The 27,975-nt window shown below is 41.0% G+C and overlaps 1 protein-coding gene across 2 annotated transcripts; it reads right to left on the bottom strand.

Moving 5' to 3' along the window:
- Window positions 1-111: 111 nt before the first annotated feature.
- On the bottom strand, window positions 112-21,007 carry LOC121313069. Of its 2 annotated transcripts, XM_041245208.1 has the most exons (7): window positions 20,758-21,007; window positions 17,497-17,607; window positions 17,041-17,142; window positions 14,710-14,784; window positions 14,323-14,388; window positions 2,430-2,568; window positions 112-1,456 (listed from the first exon to the last, which is right to left on the bottom strand). In XM_041245208.1, the coding sequence occupies exons 1-6, from the start codon at window positions 20,920-20,922 to the stop codon at window positions 2,473-2,475; spliced, it is 615 nt and encodes a 204-aa protein (XP_041101142.1). In that variant the 5' UTR covers window positions 20,923-21,007; the 3' UTR covers window positions 112-1,456; window positions 2,430-2,472. The 2 variants fall into 2 exon arrangements, with proteins under 2 accessions (XP_041101142.1, XP_041101143.1); XM_041245209.1 differs by lacking the exon at window positions 2,430-2,568 and having other exon boundaries at window positions 20,758-21,005.
- Between the last annotated feature and the right edge of the window lie 6,968 nt (window positions 21,008-27,975).

The raw sequence follows: 27,975 nt of genomic DNA, 5'->3' as shown, positions 1-27,975 counted from the left end.
CTGTAGGCCTTACAAAGTACAAATATGTATTTATCTTATTAAATATCATTGGAGGTGTGAGAAACAGTGTGAGGCTTTTCTGACATTGCAAACACAAGGTAGACATAGTGATATAGACAATCATGCAAATGTTTTTAATATCATTAATTATAATATGTATGGAAGTCATGATAATACATATAAAAAAGCAAACATTAAGGTGGTGTACATACAGCAACATATTATTGTAAAGGTGCATTTTGTTTCAGCATAAGGATTTTTTTTATGTTAAATGAATATGAATTTTGCCTATGGTGATAGCATTATACAGTAATCAACAAAAGAAGAACTGCTCTTAAAGCGGAGACATACATGAGAATATGTGTATATAAACTTTGGAACTGGCTATTATTCACTGCACAGATCTGTACCAGTGAACTGAATATGCAAAGACCAATAGTTTTAAAATGCTGGCTCTATGGATTATGAGTTCTGCTCCTTTTGGTTGACTGTTAGATTTAAATCTCCAAGGGAAAAGGTGAAGGTGTAATTTTATTATTTTAATGACTCAATCAGAAATTTTGTAATAAACTTGTAAGAAATGTTTTCCACCCCTGTATACAGAGGAACTGGTATTAAGGTGTAGTTCATTGTTTACCACTTCCATTAGCTACATAGGTCTCAAATGTGCAGTTCTGTAAGAAACACATATTTTCATTTTAAAAAATCTGTTAATACTTTAGACTAAAGGAAGTTAAAATGTTCTCATATTTCCAAATATACAACCTTGTTTAAAAGGTGAAATATCACATGTACCTAGTCTCCACAGAATATTGTATACCCAACCTGTGCTCCACAATGCAGATGGCTGATATTTATACGATGGGTGGGAAGGGCTTTGTGGGTATTTCAGATGATACTACTCTTTTCAGGGGAGCATTTGAATATGGCAGTGCCCTTGCACCTCCTGCTCCATTTCACCTCAGCAGTGTATTCTGGGTCATAGGATGTTACTGGCTAAAAGCATGTCAGTCAATAGAGGAAGCAGCTGATTGGTTATTGACAGTAAATAAGCCGTTGAAGGAGTGGGGACAATTTTCCCCTCCAGGTGAAATTACCAATTAAGTACAACACTATCTAAAAGCTTTGATTTAAATAGAGCTTTCAATTATCAAGTGTAGTATGGTACCAGTTAGGTTTTAAAGTGAAAATACCTGTTTAAAATAACACAGGCTTCAAAACTGGACATTTGAGGCATGCATAACAAATGGAGGTGCACAAAACTTATGGAATTATTTTGTTAGCTACAACCGCATAAAAAAAAATCATGTACATTATTGCTAAAAAGTACTCCATGGTTTGTTGTCTTTGCTTTCTTATTTAGTGTAAATACATTAGCTACAAATGCTGTTCATTTGGTATATTTGAAGCCTTCATTTCACTTCCTTGTCTGGACATCTCATTAGTCTCTTCTACCCTGAAAAAGAACCAGAAAAGTGATGACTCGGTTTATAGGGAGAAAAGACCATTCAAGGGTAATAAACTTGTCTTGTCAGTAACATTTGTATATCTATACTATGAGTAGGAAAACTTTTTTTTTTTTTTTAAATTATATTTTCATTTTTCATCATCACGTCAAAGTTGCTCTTTAGATGTTGGACATGGTATCTATTGTTGATCGGTAAGTGTTTTTTCAACGTTTATTAAAATGTTTTGGTTTTTGTCCACTCTGCCTCTCATTTTCATGTGCTGCACATTGCAGTTCTAGACCATTCTGCTGTTGTGCAATCAGTCCAGTTATACAAAATATGCAAAACACCTGACAAAGTCAATAGGTTGCAGGGCCACTATGGACAGCCAGGACAGCACTGATTTGTGGCAACAAGTCTGACAAGAAAGTGCTTAAATTGTGCTGGAAGGATAGGGGTTGTTAAAAACGGGGCTCTGTAGATTTGGTGCTTACAGCTAGATTACGCCCTGGACTAACTGTGACAGGGTACGCCCGTCCCTATGTTTATTTGTAGTATTTTTTATTATTGTTATTTAATGTATTTTGTTTATTATTTCGGTTAATTTAAAGTCAATAATGTATTGTTATTATAATTATAGTCAAATGTAGTTGGCAGGAACAATGCTTGCCTCTCGTCTGCCAAATACATTCCTTGAGAATGCGTGGTCGGCAGCTTATGATTTATTGATGAATTGGCTGTTGAGCACACATTACAAAACCCAAGCAGAAACCCTGGTCGGGAGATGTGGGAGATGTGTATATATATATATATATATATATATCAGCTTTTGCTGACAAGCAGAGAGCTTTTGGAGAAGGGAGACAGAGAGAAAGAGGAACGTATCTAAAAGATACACATACTGGAGTTGAACCAGCACGGTACTTCTTTTGTGTATGTTTGCCATTTTGTTTAATAAAAACAAGCACATTTGTGGCTTACCCTACATTGTTCTTCCTGTTCTGGTCTGACGTTACCCAAGAACCTATCCTACGCCAGCGGCCAGTAAGGTGACTGATCCTATACGAGGTTTCTTGCGTTTTTTCTTCGCTGACTTTGTGTCTCGCTTGACTTTTTTACTCTACAAGAAAACCAAGATCAATAATAGCCCAGTTCAAATTCCTAACTTTCTTTTAATGTATCCATAACTACACCAAACTCAATTGAAAGGTATGTAGAAAAACAAAAAAAAAAACTTAAAACTAAAAAAAGTCTATTAAAATCCATTTAGTTGTCTTGAGTAATAACACAAACTGTTATTTCACCTGCAATAATTTGTTTCTAAGGAAAAGGATACATTTTCCTATTTGTCAGTGTCTATATTTGAATCCCTATTGCTCACTCAACATATAGAACTAATAATTCAATCAGAAGGACTTGTTTCACTTTTATATGACATTTTGATAAAAACCTATTGAAAATAAACGTAAGCAGACGTATCTGCCCCACAATAATATGGCACACGGTCACCAGTCCTGGGTGCGTGTGGTCGTGCTCGTGGTGGGTGATAAACAATGTTATTTCGTGACTGTATTGGTGCAGTGATGATCCGGCTTGTGCTGGCCCAAGGTGACAGCTCCGGATACGTGTTAGATGTCTGGTGGTTCAATAAACACAGACAGTTACTAACAGAAAATAAAAACAAACACAGCACTCATGAATATTCTTTTATGTTCTTTTTTTTTATTTCTCCAGCAGTCACTACTGCAGCTCTCTCGGTCCTTCCAGGTTAAAGTGCAAACCCAAGCGAAGGAAAAGATTAGCGTTTCTCTGGCCCCTTTTATGTTACCCCGCATGATCCCTTGGTAAACGATTCGAGCTGCGTCTATAGCTTCCGGGTCAGTAACAAGAGAGTCTCGCTTCCATCCAGGCTGACTGACTTCCCAACCTCGGAAACGAACTGTCAGGCCATCCCGTCCAGATACTTTTCCTTTCTCTATTTAGCACCCGCACAGGTTGAGAGAGAGATTTACAACCAGAACTGTATTTCTGTCACAGTCCCATACAGTGGTACAGCATCATCGGCGCTATGCTTCAGGATGAGAGGTCCGGAGTTCGCCCCCAGCCTCCGCCTGTGTTTGGATTGCCTCGTCCTGTGTGAAAAGCCTGCCTGCGGGAACTGAGGTTTGCTACTATATATATATTACTGTGGACTTACTATAGTGACTTATCCTATTATCCTTATTATGTAATAATTATTACTGGAGGTATGGGTTGTGGGTTAAGATGTTTTCATTTATGAATGTTAAAAGTTACATGTTTGTTTTATAAGATTGCCTGTACTGTATGTTTTAATAAATACATAAATTTATTGATGGTAATGATCTTGTTAAATACCAGCTGGTACCCACTAAGACACAACTAAATGTGTGTTCCATTTAGTCAAATGAATTTAAAAAATGTTAAATACGACACAAATTAACTTACAAAATATGAGCCTGAAATGTAAATAGACTAATTTGCCACATTAGTTAATGGGCACCTAGCAGCTTTTAAATGTGTACTGGTAGCTCAGAATGACATTGCACCACTACTTGTATTGTTGTTTTAGTATTTTAATTGTTTAAGAATTTTAATTGCAATTTTATTTTAACTTTGTATTTAATGGGGCCAGGATATACATTGATTTTAGCTTGTTTACTTATCTGTTAATCATTTTAGTCGATTTTAGTATTTTAGTTCCAGGGACTACCATTATATATTAGCTGATTTTTGTATAGGCATCAGAAGGCGAGTTTGAAAGTCTGCTACATGCTGTCTTTTGTAAAAGACTGTGACGGAAAGATGAGTTCTGGTGATAAATCTTCCTCCCAACCTGTGAGGGCGCTAAAGAACGAGAGGAGAAGCATCTGGAAGGGCTGGCCTGACAGTTCGTTTCCGGGTCAGGGAAGTGGGTCAGCCTGGAGGGAAGCGCGACTCTGTTGTAAGACCGTATTGATTTGAGAGATAAACGAGAGGCAGCTGCAAGTAATAAGGCAGCTGCAACCGTTTATCTTGATATCATGCGGGATTACATATAGGGGCCAGGGTAACGCTGGTCTTTTCCTTCGTTTGGGTTAACGCTTGGAGAGAGAAGGAGCGAGAGAGGAGCTCTCGTTGTAAAGAGAATTACGTGTTGTGTTTTGTTGTGTTTGTTTGTGATTGTCTGCGTTTTGCACCACCAGACAGTTAACTCACCGGTCCGGAGCTGTCGACCAGGGTCAGCACAATCCGGATCACCACTGCACGGAACCGTCACGAAATACAGTGTCTTCACCCACCACAAGCACGTCTGCACTCACCCAGGACTGGTGACCGTGTGTTCGTTTTGTTCGGGACTGTGTCTGTATTATTGTTATCCCCGTGCTTTACACATTGTTGTGTATAGCCGGGGATTTATTATTTAACGGTCACCAGACCTGGATTATAAATAAAAGCACCTTGTCACTGGAAACTGTTGTCTGCCTGTCACTCCTGCATCGCATCACCGTTATACCTGTTCCCCTCCACTAGCCACTTTGCCACACGTGGTGTCAGAACACGGGACTATGGACCGCAACGCGCTGGCGGAGTTGCTGCAGGCACTGGAGATCAGACGGGATGCAGAGGAGAGACGGAGGGAGGAGCGCTATACGGCGCTCATTGAACGGGTAGGGCTGATCGTTGCTGCAGGAGCGACCCCTACCGGAACATCATTGATGTCGGCCCCGAAGGCACGGGCCATGAAAATGACGGCGGAGGATGATCCGGAGGCATTTTTGGTGGCGTTCGAGCGGCTGGCAACCGCGGCGGGATGGCCTCGGGAGTTCTGGGCAAGCCAGCTAGGACCTTGCCTGATCGGGGAAGCGCAGGCAGCTTACCAAGCCCTGAGCGACCAGTACGCCACTGACTATGACCTAGTCAAGCAGGCTATCCTCCGTCGTCTCAACATCACCGCGGAGACCCACCGGACGCGGTTCCGCGAGTACCGGAGAGCCCCGGAGACACGCCCCAGGGTGGTGGCACAGCGGTTGTGCGACCACATGGTCCATTGGCTGACCCCAGAGAAGAAGACCGCTCAACAAATGGGGGAAGCCATTGTGGTGGAACAATTCTGCCATGTGGTCGGCGCCGAAACTCAGGCGTGGGTACGGCGCCACAACCCTGACACCCTGGAGGAGGCGGTCAAATTGGCCGAAGATTTTGAGGACTCTTTGACGTCAGCCCGGGTCGGGATCCTGTCAGCCCCTGCCCTGCTCAGGAACCAACCTCTCCCTCCCTCTCCTCCAACACCACCACCATCACCCTCGGTCCCGGCACCCAGACCTCCCAGACCGCCGACCCCGTTGGGCCCCCTTGCCTCCCCCCCATGGAGACCGAGGATGGCCCCCAGCTGGGGTAGAGGTGTTGCCCCTGCCCCGTTGCCCTACCAGCAGCGGGACAGATATTTAACCTATGCCCCCTCTGTCCCTCCACTCTGTTTTAGGTGTAACCAGCCAGGACATAGGGCCAGGTCATGCCCCGCTGCTATGGAGTGTGACGTGGCTGCATGCAACTGGACACCTGGAACGGGTAAGCAGGGGGAAAACGGTTGGGAGGGGCCCTGTCTGATTGACGTGGTTTTAGGGAATGTGAAAACCCACGCGTTAGTGGACACAGGGTGTGAGCAGACCTTGATCAGGACAGCTCTCTTGGGCGGTATGTCGTGGCGGCCACAAGGTCAGGTGGCCATCTCCTGTATCCATGGAGACACGGCGGCATACCCCACCCTAAAAGTATATTTATCGGTAGGACCGATAAAACGTCACCTTGTAGTCGGGGTGGCGGAAAGGTTGCCGCACCCAGTTATTCTGGGCCGAGACTGGCCAAAATTCAAAGAATTGGTGCAAATAATGGCAGTCTCAGCCACACACGTAAACGTGGCAGAAAAAGGGAAAAAGGAACGGATTGGTGATGTGTTTCCTTTTCATCCTGAAATGTTTTCCCCTCTGTTCCGTCCTAGAAAAACAAATAAGGAGAGACGGACCGCGAAATGGGAGGGAGCGTCTTTGAGACAAGGCTGGGGTCTGGTGGGAGAGTGCTGTAATGGTAACAAACGCCAGTCGAAGGGAGTGGGAACGCAGTGCGACCGAGAGAGCGAGGTTACTGGGCCGACTAGGGCAGAGGTTATTCCAGCCCCTCTCAATATACCGGACCCGTGGTACTCAAGCGCGGACCTAGTGTGGGGCCAAAAGAACGACCCGTCACTGGTGCACGCTTGGGGGCAGGTCCGGTCCATTGAAGGTAAGGATGTTGATGGCGCTGGGCCGCTAGTATATCCACATTTCAGTATAAAGGGGCAATTACTATATAGGGTAAACCTAGCCGCGGGCACAGGACAGCCTGTAACACAATTATTGGTTCCCCCGTCTTGTCGGACCGAGGTCATGAGGCTGGCGCATGATATCCCTTTTGCGGGGCACCTCGGAGCCGAGAAGACGAGGGAGCGAATATTGGCTCGATTCTATTGGCTCGGTCTTCATACTGATGTGTCGAAATATGTAGCCACATGCCCAGACTGCCAGCGAGTAGCGCCAGGTCGAGTGCGCCCCGCTCCTTTGGTCCCACTGCCGATTATTTCCACTCCGTTCGAGCGCATTGCAATGGACATAATGGGCCCTTTGCTACCTTCTGACTCTGGGTATACGCATATATTAGTAGTGGTGGATTATGCAACGCGATACCCAGAGGCAGTTCCATTGAGGTCCACTAGTGCAGCTGCAATAGCCACCGAGTTAGCGCAGATTATGGCTAGAGTAGGGATCCCCAAGGAGATTTTGACTGATCACGGAACCAATTTTTTGTCCAATACGTTACAGCAGGTGTACAAAATATTAAAAATACGTCCCATCAGGACGTCCGTTTATCATCCACAATCGGACGGTTTGGTTGAACGTTTTAATCAGACCTTAAAGTCGATGCTGAGGCGATTTGTAACACAGGAGCAGAAACATTGGGCATCGCTTCTTCCCTACCTCCTTTTTGCGGTGAGAGAAGTGCCGCAGAGTTCAACGGGGTTCTCCCCCTTTGAGCTCCTGTACGGCCGGCAGCCTCGCGGCATTCTCGACCTGCTGAGGGAGGGGTGGGAGGAGCACAAAGGCTCGTCTAAAAATGTAGTGAAGTATGTGCTCCTACTACGAGATCGGCTGGATTTGGTCGGTCGTTTGGCCCAAGACAACCTCAGATCGGCTCAGCACCGACAACAGCAGCATTACAACAAAAATGCACGGATTCGAACCTTTCGACCAGGGGACAAGGTAATGCTGCTACTTCCCTCATCTGAATCGAAACTGTGTGCTAAATGGCAGGGGCCGTATGAGGTGATTCGGGCTATAGGGAAAGTAAATTATGAAATTAGACAGCCCGATCGCCGAAATGAACGTGAAATTTATCATGTCAATTTATTAAAGCCCTGGCAGGCAAGGGAGGTCTTATTTATAGCCCCAGGCAATATGGAGGATGATTTAGGTCCCTGTCCAGAGACCCCGAGCACAAGAGCGATTTCTATGGGGGAACAATTGGTTCCGGATCAGCAAAGAGAGCTGCGTAAGCTTATTGAGGAGTTCAGCGATGTTTTTTCTGACGTGCCCGGCAGGACAAACTTAGTTGAATATGACATTATCTCTCCACCAGGTGTCACAGTGCGAGAGAGACCGTACCGGATCCCGGAAAGTCGACGAAGTGGCGTTCGCAAAGAGGTATGGGATATGCTCGAGCTTGGGGTGATTGAGCCTTCCAGGAGCGAGTGGTGCAGTCCGATCGTCATAGTGGCTAAGAAAGACGGCACCAACCGCTTCTGTGTGGATTTCAGAAAGGTGAACGCTATTGCTAAGTTCGATGCATATCCCATGCCTCGGGTCGACGAACTTTTAGACAGACTGGGAAAAGCGAGGTTTATTTCCACTCTGGACCTGACGAAGGGATACTGGCAAATCCCTTTAACCCGCAGCTCCAGAGAGAAAACCGCATTTTCAACACCAGAAGGGCTGTTCCACTTTAAAACCATGCCGTTTGGGCTACATGGTGCGCCCGCTGCCTTTCAGAGACTGATGGACCAGGTTTTACGCCCACATCATGAATATGCAGCAGCGTATATTGATGACGTGGTGATATACAGCTCCACCTGGCGAGAGCATTTGGCTAGGGTTGCAGCCGTTCTTCAGTCTCTAAGGGCAGCCCGGCTGACAGCTAACTTGAGGAAATGTGCGTTTGCCAAAACAGAGACTCAATATTTGGGATTTTTAATGGGGAATGGAAGGGTGAGACCTGTAGTCACCAAAATCCAGGCTTTGGTTGATGCAGCGATCCCCAAAACCAAGACTCAGGTGAGGTCACTACTGGGCTTAGCCGGTTATTACCGCCGCTTCATCCCCGAGTACGCCACAGTGGTTAACCCGTTAGTCGACCTCACCAAAAAGAGTGCTCCAAATTTAATTAAATGGTCAGCTGAGTGTCAGGGAGCGTTTGATACTATTAAGCGTACACTTTGCCAGGCCCCCACTCTTATTACTCCAGATTTCACCAAGAGATTCATCCTCCACACCGACGCATCGGATGTAGGTTTGGGTGCAGTCTTGTCCCAAAAAGTAGCTGGAGTAGAGCACCCGATATTATACCTCAGTAAAAAAATGTTACCTCGGGAACGCAACTACTCCGTAGTCGAAAAAGAGTGTTTGGCCATTAAATGGGCTACTCACTCTTTACGATACTACCTGCTGGGACACTCATTCGATCTGGTCACAGACCACGCCCCACTCAAGTGGTTAAGCACAATGAAGGACAGCAATGCCCGGATAACTCGGTGGTATCTGGCATTGCAGCCCTTCATGTACCACATGGTACACCGTGCGGGGAAAGACCACCAAAATGCGGATTATTTTTCCCGGGAGGGGGGAGTAATGGGGAAGGTAGATTTAGCCGAGTGTTCCTTCGGCTCCACTCTGAGCGGTGGGATATGTGACGGAAAGATGAGTTCTGGTGATAAATCTTCCTCCCAACCTGTGAGGGCGCTAAAGAACGAGAGGAGAAGCATCTGGAAGGGCTGGCCTGACAGTTCGTTTCCGGGTCAGGGAAGTGGGTCAGCCTGGAGGGAAGCGCGACTCTGTTGTAAGACCGTATTGATTTGAGAGATAAACGAGAGGCAGCTGCAAGTAATAAGGCAGCTGCAACCGTTTATCTTGATATCATGCGGGATTACATATAGGGGCCAGGGTAACGCTGGTCTTTTCCTTCGTTTGGGTTAACGCTTGGAGAGAGAAGGAGCGAGAGAGGAGCTCTCGTTGTAAAGAGAATTACGTGTTGTGTTTTGTTGTGTTTGTTTGTGATTGTCTGCGTTTTGCACCACCAGACAGTTAACTCACCGGTCCGGAGCTGTCGACCAGGGTCAGCACAATCCGGATCACCACTGCACGGAACCGTCACGAAATACAGTGTCTTCACCCACCACAAGCACGTCTGCACTCACCCAGGACTGGTGACCGTGTGTTCGTTTTGTTCGGGACTGTGTCTGTATTATTGCTATCCCCGTGCTTTACACATTGTTGTGTATAGCCGGGGATTTATTATTTAACGGTCACCAGACCTGGATTATAAATAAAAGCACCTTGTCACTGGAAACTGTTGTCTGCCTGTCACTCCTGCATCGCATCACCGTTATACCTGTTCCCCTCCACTAGCCACTTTGCCACAAAGACACACAGAGGATTGGAATTGTTTACAGGCTAAATGCATAGTTAAACAGGCGCCTTTTGTTAAATTGTGGCAACAGGTAGTGTTTAGTAGATAAAAGTGTCTTCTACAGACAAGTGGCATAATTGTATTGCAATTGTACTGCAATTTTATTCCAAAATTGCTTTGTGGGGGCACTGGGAGGATTCCGGTGGTAATTAAAATATATACAGTACTGTGCAAAAGTTTTAGGCAGGTGTGAAAAAATGCTGTAAAGTAAGAATGCTTTCAAAAATAGACATGTTAATAGATTATATTTATAAATTAACAAAATGCAAAGTGAGTGAACAGAAGAAAAATCTACATCAAATCAATATTTGGTGTGACCACTCTTTGCCTTCAAAACAGCATCAATTCTTCTAGGTACACTTGCACACAGTTTTTGAAGGAACTCAGCAGGTAGGTTGGCCCAAACATCTTGGAGAACTAACCACAGTTCTTCTGTGGATTGAGGCAGCCTCAGTTGCTTCTCTCTCTTCATGTAATCCCAAACAGACTCAATGATGTTGAGATCAGAGCTCTGTGGGGGCCATACCATCACTTCCAGGACTCCTTGTTCTTCTTTACTCTGAAGATAGTTCTATAATGACTTTCTCTGTATGTTTGGGGTCGTTGTCAAGCTGCAGAATAAATTTGGGGCCAATCAGATGCTTCCCTGATGGTATTGCATTATGGATAAGTATCTGCCTGTATTTCTCAGCATTGAGGAGAACATTAATTCTGACCAAATCCCCAACTCCATTTGCAGAAATGCAGCCCCAAACTTGCAAGGAACCTCCACCATGCTTCACTGTTGCCTGCTGACACTCATTCATGTACCACTCTCCAGCCCTTCAGCGAACAAACTGCCTTCTGCTACAGCCAAATATTTCAAATTTTGACTCATCAGTCCAGAGCACCTGCTGCCATTTTTCTGCACCCCAGTTCTTGTGTTTTCATGCATAGTTAAGTCGCTTGGCCTTGTTTCCATGTCGGAGGGATGGCTTTTTGGCTGCAAGTCTTCCATGAAGGCCACTTCTGACCAGACTTCTCTGGACAGTAAATGGGTGTACCAGGGTCCCACTGTTTTCTGCCAATTCTGAGCTGATGGCATTGCTGGACATCTTCCGATTGTGAAGGGAAGTAAGCATGATGTGTCTTTCATCTGCTGCAGTAAGTTTCCTTGGCCGACCACTGCGTCTACAGTCCTCAACGTTGCCCGTTTCTTTATGCTTCTTCAAAAGAGCTTGGACCGCACATCTGGAAACCCCTGTCTGCCTTGAAATTTCTGCCTGGGAGAGACCTTGCTGATGCATTATAACTTCCTTGCGTCTTGTTGCTGTGCTCAGTCTTGCCATGGTGTATGAGTTTTGACAGTAAACTGTCTTCACCAACCTCACCTTGTTAGCTGAGTTTGGCTGTTCCTCATCCAGTTTTATTCCTCCTACACAGCTGTTTCTGTTTCAGTTAATGATTGTGTTTCAACCTACATATTGAATTGATGATCATTAGCACCTGTTTGGTATAATTGTTTAATCATACACCTGACTATATGCCTACAAAATCCCTAACTTTGTGCAAGTGTACCTAGAAGAATTGATGCTGTTTTAAAGGCAAAGGGTGGTCACACCAAATATGGATTTGATTTAGATTTTTCTTCTGTTCACTCACTTTGCATTTAATTAATTGATAAATATCATCTATTAACATGTCTATTTTTGAAAGCATTCTTCCTTTACAGCATTTTTTCACACCTGCCTAAAACTTTTGCACAGTACTGTAATTTATTGTAAAGTTGTCCTTTTCATGTGTTGCATGCCTTTTGTGTCCCAGCCAACAGAATAAAAAGGACCCGAGTGTCTAATGAGCAAATAATTTATCATTCTAAATGTAGTGCGCTTTATATGACTGGTGTGGTCAGACTATGCACTTATTATATAATTTTTATAGACAGTCAAGCGCTACATATTTACCTCCTAAAGACCCGAAACATGAATACGCTATTTCAAAGCCTGTGACGCAGTCATGGCCCGCCCCCGAGGACATAAAAACAACGCAGTCACAGAACTCAGTGTAATTTTTCATTTAACCCTTTGCGGTCCATTTATTCAGCACCTGTTAGGCACGTCAGGTCCAATTTATTTTCACATGCGCTGTTTACAAGTAATTTTATTCATAGTAAAATAAGTTTAAAAGGCACTGCATATCAACAGGACACACAGTACTGCATCTCCAGCCCTGCCCCACTCCTTGTTTGCTGTATTTATCACATACCTCTTCATAGTAATGCATATTGATAAATCATCTCCTGATCACTCGTTTTAGCACCAAACTCTTCAATAATGCTATCCAAGTCATTATTTTATTACTACATCATCTAAAAAAACTTGGCAAATGTCAGTGGTATTCTTTGAGCGCTGGATGTGGAAGCAGCTATCCTGTTTGTTTATGTCCGTGTCGTGTCTGTGGTGAAGGGACTATGCGTGTTGCTCAGATCCGCCTCCCATTTTTATCGGCTTCTCTAGGCTTCTCTCAGCCTCACTTGGCTGTTGACAGCTTTTCTCTGCTTTTTTGGGAGAAAAAATTACTAGGGACCTGTGCCGGACATCTTTTTGACGACCAGAAAGGAAAAATTGTCATGTCGGACCTGGACAGTAAAGAGTTAAGCCTTCGGCAATCATGGATGCAGTGACATTAAAGGTTAATTTCTATTTCAGGGAACCAGGGTTATGATAACAGTACAGTAATACTAATAGTTTCAAGTACGAAATTTAACTATTACCGTATGGGTATGTGTACCAAAGCAAGGACAATATTGCAGAACATCTGGAATGCTACAAGGCTAAGCCGAGAGGCTGCCTTGTGTGTCACCATACTGAATACCAGTAACAAGTAGCTAGGGCTAAGAAATTGAAGCAGAAGCTCAGCTCTATGCCTGTCTTGTAAGGGTCGACTAAAAAGCTGCCTTTAACACTCTAGTTCCAAAACCTGGGTTTTGAGCTTCCACAATCCTTTACTGAGACAGTGCCTGACCATGAGACTTAGCCCCATAGCAGACAAAAAATTGTTCGGACTGCCTCCAACTTTTTGTCCTGTCAACATAGTACGCCAGGACCTGAACTGGGCAGAGCGAATGGAGCTGACGTGCTCTATTAGACTGGAAAGTAGGTGGATGGAAAGCCTCCAATTCCACAGACTGGTTGACATGGAATTCCAAGATTGTCTTTGGCAAAAAGACAGCATAGGTATGGGGCATAACCTTTGTCCTAGCAAGTTTTTGCAATGGGGAATGCCTGCATCTTACTCACCCACTTTGCGAAAGGGACAGCAAGCAAGAAAGCCACTTTGAGCAATAATATTTCAGCTCGGCTGAATGTAAGGGCTCAAACGGAGGCTTCATGAGTGCATCAAGCACCACGTTAAGCCTCCAGTGAGGAACAATATCCTTCAAAGACGGCCAAAGCCACTGAGCACCTTTCAAAAAGTGCCCTGCCAGGAAGCTGAGCTCCTGGGGAGACCGAGTCAATTTTGACATGGCAAGCCGAACGGCTGCCAGATAGACATTTAATGTAGAGAAAGATTTCGACCTTTTATTAAAATCTTCCAAATATATCATCTTTTTTACATTCTTGAGATAACCTATTAATATTCTACCATGTAAAAACAATATATCCTATTGTCTATCCACCACAACAATGAAAAGCGAGTATACTCCTAAATGCTTCTAAATACGTAATTATCTGGGCAAGATAGAATTTTTGTGCTGTGTTTTATGGCAAGATATCTTCAAATATTTAAAGATATCTCTAAATAATTTTAAGATATCTAAAATACATATGAAGATATCTGGAAATGATTTCCAGATATCTTTAAATGGAGCCTTAAATAAGATAACAATTTTCACATATCTGAAATTCAATTTAATATATCTCGAAATGAATTCCTGTTCATTTAGAGATCTCTCAAATGATTTCAAGATATCTGAAAATGCATTTTAGATAGCTCACTTAAAGCTCCATTTAATGATTTATTTCTCAAAATGATTTAGATACTGGCAGTTTAGGAGCTGTGCCTGGATTTGTAAAATCCATTTACACTGTACTACCAGACCATTTCTGGAGTTTATACTTACAGCTGAATCCAATACTGGAATGATTTGTTGTGATTCTGTTAGATATTCATTGGAAGTTCTGGATGCCTGTACGTAAAATAAAGCATACATCAGTTATGGTTATACTCATAGAATGAGTTTCTGACATAGAAATAGATGGGATTTATTTTTATTTTAAAAGTGGCAATAATAAAATAATGAATAACAAAATAGGGGGGGACATAGGGGTAGGTTTTCAATTTGATCTTGTTTTTAAAATGCAATAAAACTGTTTTGGATAGCAGTGGGACAGGCTTATAAAGAGTAACTTGAGCTGTGACAGTAACAGAAAATTCCCAACAAAATAAAAGTGAGAAACTCTATGTGGTGGGTTATGAGGCAGTTCCAGTAGATAAAAACAATACTCACAACGGAAAACATTCCAGGTCGATATTTCATTGTCTTGTTTCCCTGCATCTGTACAGCTCGCTTTGTTTTTCCACTCTAAAAAAAGAAAATATAAGTTGTGAATACCTTAGGTTTGTGTGGCAAAGTGGTTAACTGTGTGCAGGTGAAGGTAATGGAGCAGTGATTAATAAACAGATCCAGGTGCAATGTTATTTAATGTTTTTTAAAACCAATGCCTTGATTGCAAAACAACAGTAAATAATAACAATGGTAATGAAGGAATACAGAGGTGTGTATTGCTTATTTGTAGTCTTCTGGTTGGCCTCGGAATAATAACAGTCCCATTTCAGTTCACCCACATGTAACACATACACAAACACCAACACCAGTCCACAGTGCGTGCTGTAGTGCTCGTGGTGAAAATACAGTTCTTGAGTGCAAACAAAGTATAGTGTTGTCCAGGCTAGTGCTGGCCTTAAACGCCAGCTCCTGGATCGTTTCAGCCATCTAAATAATAACAAACAGTATTCTTTTAGACACGACAATAAACAAACAAAACACTCACGATTTGACAGAACAGTTTCCTTTTGGTTAATCTTTTTCTAACCATTCACAAAGGAACAGATCACGTCACTAGGTCTGCTTTTTATAATGTCACCCATGACCCCTTGGTCAACGAGCACATCCGCTCCTCGAATCCACGGATGCCACGTCGTTTCCCATCCGGGTCATTGACTTTGTGTACCATTGCTCCGCCCCCCTTTCTAGCTGGCTAACCCTGGGAATAAACTGTCATGCCACTTAGTCCAGGGTACTCTGTTCCCTTTACACAGCGCCCTTGCAGGTCAGGAGGGAGATCTACCACCAAGAATCATTCAATCTCTGTCACAGCTTGTTTTTCCTTTGAAATATGTATGAAAGAGCGATTGGTGGCACCTGATAGCTACCAGGCACCAACCGTCATGAAGGACAGGACTAGAGTTGTATCTTCAGACGGTTCAGCTGTACAACTGAGGAACAGTGAAAATGTTACTGGGGCAGGGGAAATTAGTTTAAAACTACTATTCTAAAACTTAATAAATTCTGCTCTTTTCTGCAGCCATTCCTGTCCTGATGTTATTGAATAAACTATTCTAATGATTATTTGTAGCTTTAGAGTACACTGCTGTGCATACCAACTCCATGTTGTCTTTTGCTTGAAATATTTGCTTTGTCATGAACATAAATATTAAGTGGTGTAAAGCCATACTTGAGTTTTCCATCAAATTACAAATTGGTTATATTCTTAGTGTATACTTGTGGTAAAGTGACCCGCCCCTGGGCTATTTGTGTTGTATGTTGCGTGTAGTGTGTTAATGTTGGTGTATTGTAGTTGGTACACGGGATATAATATGGGTTATGAACACGAGTGATTTAAAATGTATGTTTGTATTCAGGCACAAGGATTGCACAGCACTTCACTTGCAAGTAAAATGTAATAATATGTGAGCATAGGGAATTGCACTTTATTAATTCACATGCAGTTGTACCAAGACTCCAATTGAATGATTGATCGAGTCTTGGTACAGCTGCATAAAAGCAGCATGTTTTCACTCACTTGGGGTTGTGTGTTCGTGAGCGGAGAACGGGTGTAGAGAGGAGAGAATCAAAAACAAACAAAGTAAATATAACAAGTACTGGAAGCACCAGCACTGTACCTGTTTTGTGTTCAGCGTTCGTCCACCCTGTCTGTTAGCGTCTATTCGTTTGTTAGTCTGTTTAATTTGGCCTCAAGTGCCATGTCCTGTGTTTTGTTTGTCTTTCAACCTTTTATTTTCTGTTTGTTCATGTATTAAATGCTGAGCGCAACCAAGCGTTCAACTTCACCAAACTCCACCTCTCTGTATATCTTCTGTATTGGTCCCCGTTTCTGGTCTGACATCACCCATTACAGCTGTCTTTGTGACAATACTCTATAAAGTGAATTGACATTTGACAACCATACAGTGGTTACAGAAATTATACAAATGTACTATTTACAACATGTATTTATTACCAGCTACGTATTTAGATGTTTTGTGTTACTGGTACCAGTGCATAAATTCAAATAACTAAACAGTTCCCCAGCTTTTAATTACTAACTAAAAAAATATAAGAACAGTGCTCCAGCACTCCTTTTCTTGAGCAGGCACCTTTTAAAAAGCCAAACACAAGGTTCACAATAATTAGTGATCGTGAACTATAAGCTTTTTATTTTACAAACAACATACACATTTATATAATTGCCACCTTTATTGATTTACATAAAGACTTTTATACTGTGAGGCTTCTGGAGTATATGAATTGTAAAGTAGTAGACTCTTCCACACAAACCTGCATGGTTCCTCCACTTCTCCCATGATTAAGATTGCAAGACACATGGAGAATTTCTTCATTAATAACTGACGAAACCAATGCAATGCAGTCTCCCATCACCTGTTTGACCAAACGAACAATAATACAAATGAATACACAAACCGTAGACATCCTGTTTATTACAGTGTCAATTTAAAAATTCTATATTTATCACAAAAAACATATTTACATTAACAATTGACATAACATATGTAGTACAATTGAATTTGCTGCCCATTTGAGTAAAAAGATTGATTAAAATAAATCTTCGTATGTTACACAATTTGTTTTCATGAAAAGGATTTGCAGTGATTAATGTGGATGGTACTCCAATTATTGGTGATGTGGCGGAAAACCTAACATCAGTTATTTGAAAAATATACAATTGAAAATCTTAATAGAAGAAAACATATTTTTCCAATGTGTCATACTTACAGCGTTCGAGCCATTCTTGACAGGGCAAGTCCTTGTGTTTGAATGCTCCTTCCTACATTTTGTCTCTCCAACTTGAAACTTTACTATGAAAGAATCTGGCTCTGAGGGAAGCTGGGAATCAAAATGACAAATAGGAATACTCATTTTGTCCCTGAACTAAATCAAATATGACAAGATAAGCTGTGATTATGAACGAGGCTTTATTTAAAAGGGTGGGATATATGCATAATGTGTTAACAAAAACAAGCTCTGCAATACATGATGATAATTATGTGTCTGAAGACCTACAGGAAATACCATAAGTCATACGTATTACAACTTATTAAAAAAGTTATTTCCTTTGACCTGCAAAATCCAAGGCCTTCAGAATGAACTACATTCAATTCTCATTAAAACAAACTCAGATTCAATTAATTTTGAAGGTCCCGGCAAAGTTAGCAGTCAATTATTGTAAATTACTTCTTATAATACGAATTCACTAAACACGATTTTTCTGTTAATGCAAATAATATGGAGCCCCCTCCCCTTCTCAGGGAAGAAAAATGTGAATAAAGCTTTAGATTTCTGATGATACTAATTACTGATAAGACACATTTTTTTCTGGTACTTTGAAATTCATATTTTCAAGGATTGACTGTAATTGGACAATTCTGGGCATGGGGACTGTGGTAAAGTGGTTTGCAGTGGAAAGGTGTAGAGGTGATGCAGTGCTCAAGACAATAACAAACAACAAAGTACTGATGAAATAGTGGTTTATTTATAATGCAAAGTCTGATGACAAACAGTAAAGAAATGGACGGTTGACAATACACAATGATGTGTATTGCACAGTTCAATAAACACAGGGTTGGGTTCCGAAATAAAATGTAACAGGGTTAAGCTTTCTTTGCATTATTTTGTATTTATAATTTATACATGTGTAATTTTTGCATTGGACTTGGATTATTTTCTATTGATATGTGTTTTAAAGCATGTGTGGATGTGTGTAAGGAATTCGCATTGTAATTGATTTCATTAGTCCAATTGTTTGTAGCTGAATACTTTATACACCTTCATTAAGACCTAGAAGAGAGCTGAGAGGATAACGAGCAGGTCATGTGAGCATGGATTCAACACGCAACATTTGCAAAATATTTACAACATAAACATGCTGTGTTCATTGCAGTCATCAGCTGTACAGAATAACCATTCAGCAGAATGAGGCAACAAACAAACGAGTACAGACACAACAAACCTGGTTGTAATGGGGTAGGTCTCAGTTTTCAGTTTAAGATTGCACATAGTTAATGGTACACCTGGTGGTCACTGTTGGAAACACTGGCACTTGAGATGAAAAGGTTGAAAACCACAGATTTAGTCAATAGAATACGTGCCCGATGCTCAGTGTCTGAACTCCATTGGAGACGAGATTGAGGACTTGCTAGGTTTTGTTTTGTTTAGTTAGGGGCTCTACTTTATTTTGATTTGAATACACTTTGTTGGCTGAGTCCTCATCCACATCGCCAATTCACCAATGTAACTAACTGGATTGTTTTATTCTGCTTAGGTGCCTTTCAGTGCTTTACAAATTGTGACGCTGATTTGTGAACGATGGTGTCTAATTTGTGTAGCTGGTAACTAATATGCCTGTTTTTACGAAGCTCTGGAAAAAAGGATCTGTTTGATATATTCTATTTTTCTAAATGCGAAAAGCATATCTTAATAAAAACGTCTCCATCTTTGCTTGCTCTCTGCTTTTCTTGTGGTTCATGCATTGCTCTTTCCCAATAAAATAACCTGTGCTGTTAAACTAGGGCAAAATTGGTAAACATTACATTTTAGTTGCTCTTTCTTTATAGAGCTGGTGTAGTCTGATTAGTGCATGGCATGGTGATGGCTTAGCCTGAGCATAGTTGCCCTGCTGTAACTGAGCATCCTCCTATACTGGTTTGGCTTCAGTTACCCTACCCCCATTACACATGAAAACACAATACTTTCAGAGACATTGCAGATTTCATGAACTAGCACCTCTATAATGGTACTACAGAATTGCTTTATTTTATGCTTCCAGTGACAACAGAAAAATATAAAGCAGCTTACCATTCCCAAAGCTTAGTTTCTCAGCTGAATTATAAAAAGTCTATACCATGCTTTTCATTGTATTGAGAACAACAGCAGTGTAGAAATGGGATCCATTGAGCAAAGCAGCACTAAAATACAGCTTTTTTGTAGTCAAACTAAGCCCTATTGGAAGTAGGTAAAAATGATGTAGTGTGACAGGGGCACCTTCTTTTATGCCAGCAGCTAAACAAACTGGGTGGTTTGGTTGCAGGAGGTATCCTTATCAGCACTTGTTTTTGGCTGCTGTATGCTAAAAATATATATATTTAAATAATTGCAATTATTACACATGGACTTGTTCTAAATTCAGTTAAATTACAATTTTCTATGTAGGGAACGGGTAATGTTAATAAAATAAATCGTAGCTATTCCATCAGTGCACCTTAACCAAACACCTGGATTGTTGGTCATTGGCTAGATTAACTAAAAAATAGAAACCTAAAGAAATAGCACATTCCCTTAGATTCCAAGAGAGGAAATTGCCAGGACGCTGCAGTGGTTTTACTCCAGGTTCATACTTAAAACACAAATAAATACCTCTGCTTTTTTAATGCTTATACTAACTGCAGTTTCACTACCCTGGAATCCAAAAGAAAATGATTATATTAGATTTCATTGTTCCAATTTAGAATGTGTGCAATTCCATTTTTTGTTGTTGTTGTAGAGTTCAAAAGTGTTCTAAAACATGCTTTTAACCCAGATGGTTTTCCGCTGAGTCTCCTTGGAGATTGAACTCCGACAAGGTGTGTCAAGCCTGTGAGCTCTCTTTATTTTTTCAGCATTATGACAACTACAATTAACTCCCTTAGGGAAAGCAATAAAACATATTCAAGTTAACACCCCTCTTTAAAATGTACTGGTAGAAACAAAAAAAAAAAAAAGAGTCAAATGCTTGTTTCTGCTTTGTCTTTTACAAACAGAACACTTAAAAATCCTGTTTGCCCCCCCCCGGATCTGGACCATTGATATTCATACCTTTTTGATGCCTACCCAAAACCTGATGTAAGTCTAGATTACACCATTACAATACAATAATTCATTATTGGTATGTTAAACTGAGGAAGAAACAACAATGGTTTGAACAAATTAGATCAACTATACAAATACCCACCCCCGAAGAAAAGAATCATCTAGCAGATATAAAAGAGTAAGATACCTTACCTCTGAATGTTCGGTGTTCACTTTTATACAGTCAAACCAATGTCTGTGTGTATTTTCCACATTGTATTCTTTCACCGCTGAGATGATCACTTTGTCTGAACACTGAAAGGCAGTAACAAGCAGGCTACTCTGTAAACAGAGCAGTACTGCTAGAGTCCGATCCATAGTGAATTGCTTCTGAAAGGCAGTTCAAGTTGGTGTTTTATACTTTAGAGATAATGCAGTCCAGATGTCTTGCAGAAATAAACACAGGCTCACAAACCAAACAATTGTGTTTATAAAAACACAACTGTTTCTTAATTGGCGCCATTCTGACCTTTGCCTTAGCAACATGGTTTATTGCACTAGTGTAAGCCAATAGCAGAAAATTTAAAAAATACATGATTTATCTTTAATTTCCCATAAGACCCCCTCCTTATGATTGGCTCCAAAACACACTTTACTGAGAGAAATAAAATATGGAACTGCTGCTTAGTGACTGCAGATTTTGTTATTGCTAAGTTGCCAACTTTTAAGTGTTTTGGTTGAGCTCTTACACCCCAGAGACTACAAAACATTGCAGTATTCTGTTTGTTATTGAAAACAGACTTAAGGGGTCCTGTTACAGGATGACAGAGGGCTGAGGCTCAGAGACAATGTAAAGTCAAAATAAAGTTCTTTATTAAACAAAAATAATCAAATAAATAGGCACAAGGGCCAACAGAAAAGAGATTCAAACAGAAATAATCAAAATGAACCTACAAAGTAAACAGTCAGGTTCCAGGACTTTAAACAAGATACTCCTTTCTTTTAAAACACAAGTATCTCCAACACAAAAGCAAACTCCCAAACAAAAGAACACCACCCAGCCAGGCCCTCTCCCCTGGCTTTTATCCCCTGTGGCTGGAGCCCAACTAATCAATAATTACTAATTATTCAATTAGAGCTGCAGTCACATTCTCACATGTTTTCCTGGCAGGGAGAAATTTAACCCCCTCCCTGCCAGTTCCAAACATATTCATATAGATGGGGAGTTCATCGTCACAGGCCCTCACAACAACACACGGGAGCTTCATGACTGCAGCTTCCTCTCGTGTTGGTTATGTGACACTGCTTGTCTTTTTGTAGCATGCAGATTATTTAAAAAACAAACGTCAACTTCACGGTGTGGGGTCAAAGAATAAACTGTAAGGATCCCTGAGAGGCTCACTTGGTGGTGCGCAGATTTGTGTACTGGCTTTACTAAGCTAGCAATTTTAGCTGAGAAATGCTTCCTTGTCCTGGCTTTCCTGCACATTACAGGGACCCGCGACGTGAGAAGTGGGGGTGCTGGGGCTGCGGCCCCACCAGCAACGTTTCTCGTTAACTTTATTTGACGAATGAGCATTTGCACTGAATACAAGAAAGTCATGAATCAACTGTTTCAACCAATTAGTATTGCCGTGTGTGGGTGCTGGCATTTAGTATTTCAGTGAATTAGCACCAAGCATTGCTATGCATGGGCCATCATTCATCGTTTCAACCTATCACTGATAGTATTAGCACCAATCACTGTCATGAGATAGACAGCGTATACTTTACAAATGTGTCAAGACCTAGCAGATGGTTTCGCAATGATAACTGTGCCAAACAGTGCTGGGGGGGCAAAACATTAAAAATGAATCTCTGTAACTTCTAGAATCACATAGTCGAGAATAAAGGACATTTAACTGTTAACATATGTCAATATATTTCTCAGTAAACAAACCATAACCTTCCTGCATTTCTTTTTACTAGTAGTAATCCACGTTCCGTATGCCACTTATTTTAATTGAATTCAAACAAAGAAATCATAATCTAACTATGTATTTTTCGTGCTGCTGTAACTGTTACTGCAACAGACCAGGCCAGTGAGGCATGATAATTTCAAATAGTAGGCTTTTACTAGTAGGCCTACTGTATTTGGAATTCATGATTATTTTTTTTAGGAATGGCTTCAAGTAGAAAGTGACATTATATGTTTTTGGTAAGAACTCAAGAAGAGATGTTCACAAGGTAAGCTTTTTTTTATGGATGCATAACTCTCTGTCTGTTTTAATAGATGCATAACTGCTTTTTACCATGTCATGAGAAACTGCGTTTTTCCTTTTTAGCCTCCAGTAGTAAATGGCTTTTCCATTGATCATTAGTGATTGCTAGATTTTGATTTGAAAGTATTGTAATTGACCGCAAGGGAATGGGGATTGTTCCAAAATATGTGCTTTGCAATACTGTAACAATCAGCACAGACTAACCTGAGCATCCTAATTAAACTACTGTATATTACTGTTAAGAGATAAAACAATTCAAATCAAAACAAAATCAAAACTAATCATTTTACAGTGATAAAAAGTGCCCATTTTAATACAAACACATCAGCTAATTAGTGCTTGAAGTTGTTTCTTTGCTAATTCTACATTTTCACTATTTAAGTTTAACAAGTCATGTGTCCCCAGAGAGAATATCTGTATTTGACTAAATCAACAATGTGTAGTTTAGTGACTATATCCTCCTACAGTGAGAGGAGAAAACCACTAGTTTTCATTAAGGAATGTAGAGCTACAAAATATTTGAGCTTGATTTAATCCAGCCCATAGTTTAATTATGCTAATGACAGCTTTAAAGACAGATAGAGAGAACAGAAATAAATGTAAAAATCTACCAACACTATATAACAGTTCTTACTAAATGCCTCTAAACAGTAGTGTTTTCATACTAGCCTTTAAAATCTGAAACAAAAACAAGCCGTTATCAAAAGTGCCCAGTCATTTAAAGTGGAGATATCAAAAACACAAACAAAGTTTGAAGAAACCATTGGGCCAACCTTGCCTAGCACAAAGCAAATAAGCACAACTGTAAAACCAATGGGGGCCAAGGTTGCCCCAATGGTTTCTTCTAACTTGTACAAAAAAACACAAGCTAAGTTAGTAGAAACCATTGGGGCAACCTTGACCCCCACCTCTTTGACAGCCTATTTGCTTAGTGTTGGCTTAGGCTGCCACAATTGTTTCTTGAAACTTGGCTTGTGTTTTTGATATCTGCACTTTAAATGGCTGAGTACTCTTGATAACTTGTCATGTTTTCACATTTCCAATGTGTTTTTGTTTCTGATATCACTTCTTTTTTCACTCAATGGCTATGTATATAGTATGTATGTTCAATAAAAGTGTCAATTCATATCAACAATTTTTTTCACATAAAAAATGTGTTTGTTACACAAATAAAATACTTTTTTTTTTTTTTAGTTTGCAATATAAACCCTGCATGGGAATCAAACCCAGAACATGCTTCCAATGCAGCTTGTAATGCAGATGCTCTAGCTTTCACGTCATAAAGTTTGTACTTCCACTTTGCAACATTTGCAAGTAGTATAGCAGTAAAGTTACGGTTTTTAACACTAACGAGACGAACGAGGCGCTGTAAATAATGAGTATGTATTTTCCTGATTGTATTGAAAGCTTTCATCTGATTTTGCAAACTATCAAAATAAGCTTGTGTTTAGTATATTGTAGTTTCCATATTTAGGAAGTAGTACTCAGGGAGATGGTATTGAATTCTTGAAATGTTTGTTTTATACAAAACTACAGAAATTCCTGTCCTCACATGGCAAACAATTGTATAATCAAGTAGCATGTTTGACATGCTTACTGTAATATATTAAGATCCATCACTCAGGCGTATAGAGGTCTGCTATCACCCTCAACTTTCCAGAATTAATTAATAGCTATATGGTCATATATTTTTACTGACAGTTTTAAACACCTTGCAGAGCTGTTAGGTAAAAATTTCCATGGCCCGAGCACAATATGTAGTCAGCTTTGGCAAACGTACATTTATTACTCCCACTGTTTCTGAATGCATTGCTCCAGGGCTTCAATATACCATCTTTGATGTACAGTAGATAAAAAAAAACAGATTTTCAAAGTATCCCTCATTGTTCCCCAAGACTAGTCTTAGGTGCTTGACAGATTGCAATTATCTAAACAAAGCATTAATAACTCTGCTGCCACTATGGAACAGAATGACGTTGAAACCTGAATGGGGTATAACTCGTTATGTCATGAATTGGTTTGACATAGAAGCTAGGCTATTCATATCTGTATACTGAGCTACTTCTTATGTTTCTGCTGATTTTAGAAGATATAATTGGAACTAACTAGAGGATGAAGATTTAAAAAGGAGGCCAGCTGGAGAGTGCATTTTTTCAGTAAATTAAAAACAAAATCTATCGGTCTTAAACATAGTTTACAGAGACAGATAAATAAGAAAAGTAGACCATTTTGATACATTTTTGTAAACTTTCAAAGACAACAACAGTATTGCCAAACCAACCCACACGTCAACATTAACTGAAACACTGATAAGAGCCAACTGCCAAACCAGGCAAAGAAATTGTGAAATAGAACTTACAATAAGTGAAAACATTACAAAACTTCATAATCAAGAAAAAAAAAAAAGATTAATATTTTATCTGAACGTTTAGGCTGTGAATACCAATGTAAAAAAGATGGAAGGAGAAATATTTCAAACAGTTTGCAAAGTAAAAAAAAAAAAAAAAAACTAAAATGTGATTGATTTGCAACAGAATGCCATCAAAGAATTACAATTTAAATTAGAGGCTAATGAGAATAGGAGTCAAAACAATTTACAGGCGTACTTACCTTGCACAAAACTTAAACTGCTACAGTTAAAAAACTTGGACATAAAATGTTGTCATAGGAGTCTCACTTCTGCGACTACAAACCAGGGACCACCCAGTGTTACTATTTTCAAAAGTTATCACTGGGGAAAACACAGAACATCTTAAATGCTGCAAGGATTAGAAAGTTAGCTTGGTGATACACTTGTCCCGATTATTCCCAGATTTTACCCCAGGAATCAGAGTAGGCCAATGAAAGCTAAATACCATTAGATAAAACCTGGAGAAGAACGAAGTGGAGAAACTGCCAAAATTAGTGGTCTTGGAAGATCTATAGATCTGTAACAAACAAAGATATGTTTTATTAAAAATATTTTTCGTGAATGAATGTTAAGTCTTTGTTTGTATGTGAGTTTTTTTAAACTATATCATCAGTAGGTAAACACATCATAGCTGAATCTGGTCCCATCAAAGAGCCATGCACCACTGGAAAGGAACTAGTTTCTTATAGCACAGGAAGAACAGATCAGAATCGCCTGTGACACACTGCTTAACTTATTTTCAAAATTGTTTCTCAGCTGTTTCAGAAATCACTCCATATTTATTGCACTCCAGTGCACTCTGACCACAAATTCCATAAACCGGTGCATTAAACCAGTCAGTGGAAGTACAGGCTTTCCATCCCCCTCCTTTTTCTTTGGAGCAGGATCGAAGATCAGACATCGGACTGGAAAGGGAAAATTGTAATGTCGGACCTGGTCCGACATAGGATAACAGAGAGTTAAATAATAACTGGCTCTACACACCAATGTGTATCACTCAGTTAAACCACAGGGTTCAGTCCCAAAATAATAAGACACTAAACAAGACACGCACAAGTATAATATGGTGACAAGTCCAGAGTGAGTGCTCTTAGTGAAAGTGGTGATTTACAAGGTTATACGTGCACAATGGTGAAGTGTAGTACGGGTTTAATAGTTGGCTCTTTAGTTACAGCTCCCGGAGTTTAGCCTTCTATAATGACAAATATAACAGTTAAATAACAGGGAAAGCAACATACAAAAACACACGGTTTCTTTTGCATTTGTACGTCCTTTCCAGGTGTTTATGTAACCATAACAAAGGAACAGATTGCCTCACCACAACCCTGATATACCCTCAATCATGCCCCCTTCGGTAGAGAGTGCAATCACGTATTCTCCAATCCATGACTGACTGTGACGGAAAGATGAGTTCTGGTGATGAATCTTCCTCCCAACCTGTGAGGGCGCTAAAGAACGAGAGGAGAAGTATCTGGAAAGGCTGGCCTGACAGTTCGTTTCCGGGTCAGGGAAGTGGGTCAGCCTGGAGGGAAGCGCGACTCTGTTGTAAGACCGTATTGATTTGAGAGGTAAACGAGAGGCAGCTGCAAGTAATAAGGCAGCTGCAACCGTTTATCTCGATATCATGCGGGATTACATATAGGGGCCAGGGTAACGCTGGTCTTCTCCTTCGTTTGGGTTAAACGCTTGGAGAGAGAAGGATCGAGAGAGGAGCTCTCGTTCTAAAGAGGAATTGCGTGTTGTGTTTGTTTTGTAATTGTCTGCGTTTTGCACCACCAGACAGTTAACTCACCTATCCGGAACTGTCGACCAGGGTCAGCACAATCCGGATCACCACTGCACGGAACCGTCACAAAATACAGTGTCTTCACCCACCACAAGCACGTCTGCACTCACCCAGGACTGGTGACCGTGTGTTCGTTTTGTTCGGGACTGTGCCCTATTATTGCTATCCCCGTGCTTTACACATTGTTGTGTATAGCCAGGGATTTATTATTTAACGGTCACCAGACCTGGATTATAAATAAAAGCACCTTTTCACTGGAAACTGTTGTCTGCCTGTCACTCCTGCATCGCATCACCGCTATACCTGTTCCCCTCCACTAGCCACTTTGCCACACTGACACATCACCTACCGCATTGGTATTGTGACTCCGTCCCCTTTCTGGATGGCCAACTTCCGACTGACCCTGGAATGAACTGCCAAACCATCCAGTCCGGGGCGCTCTCTTCCTGTTATAATGCACCCTCACAGGTCAGAAGGGAGATTGTTGACTAGGATGCATTAGCTCTCTGTCACATATCACACCACTCAGAGTGGAGCCGAAGGAACAGTCAGCTGAATCTACTTTCCCCATTGCACCCCCCTCCTGGGAAAAGTAATCTGGATTTTGGTGATCTTTCCTTGCATGGTGTGTCATAAAATACATGAAAAGTTGGAAGGCCAGATATCACCATATCCAGGCATTGCTATCCTTCATTGACGAGTTTGAATGAATGTCCCATGCATGCTCAATATGGTTAGTTCTGCCGGGCACATCAGAAATAACGTCCTTGATCTCACACAGCTCAATATGGTTAGTTCTGCCGGGAACATCAGAAATAACGTCCTTGATCCCTCTAATTAACTCACACAGATCTCTTTTTTGCCCTGGAAGTATCTATTCCCCCATCAGAATGCCTTGAGTGCTAGGGACCTCTATACAGTGTCCAGAATCATTCTTTACATCGCCTAGGGCTATAGCTAAGGCCTCCCTTGCC

The sequence above is a fragment of the Polyodon spathula genome, chromosome 3 (assembly GCF_017654505.1).
Source record: "Polyodon spathula isolate WHYD16114869_AA chromosome 3, ASM1765450v1, whole genome shotgun sequence".
NCBI classification, from domain to species: domain Eukaryota; kingdom Metazoa; phylum Chordata; class Actinopteri; order Acipenseriformes; family Polyodontidae; genus Polyodon; species Polyodon spathula.
Note: the sequence above shows the minus strand (reverse complement) of the source record. Positions and strands in the feature narration are given on the sequence as shown.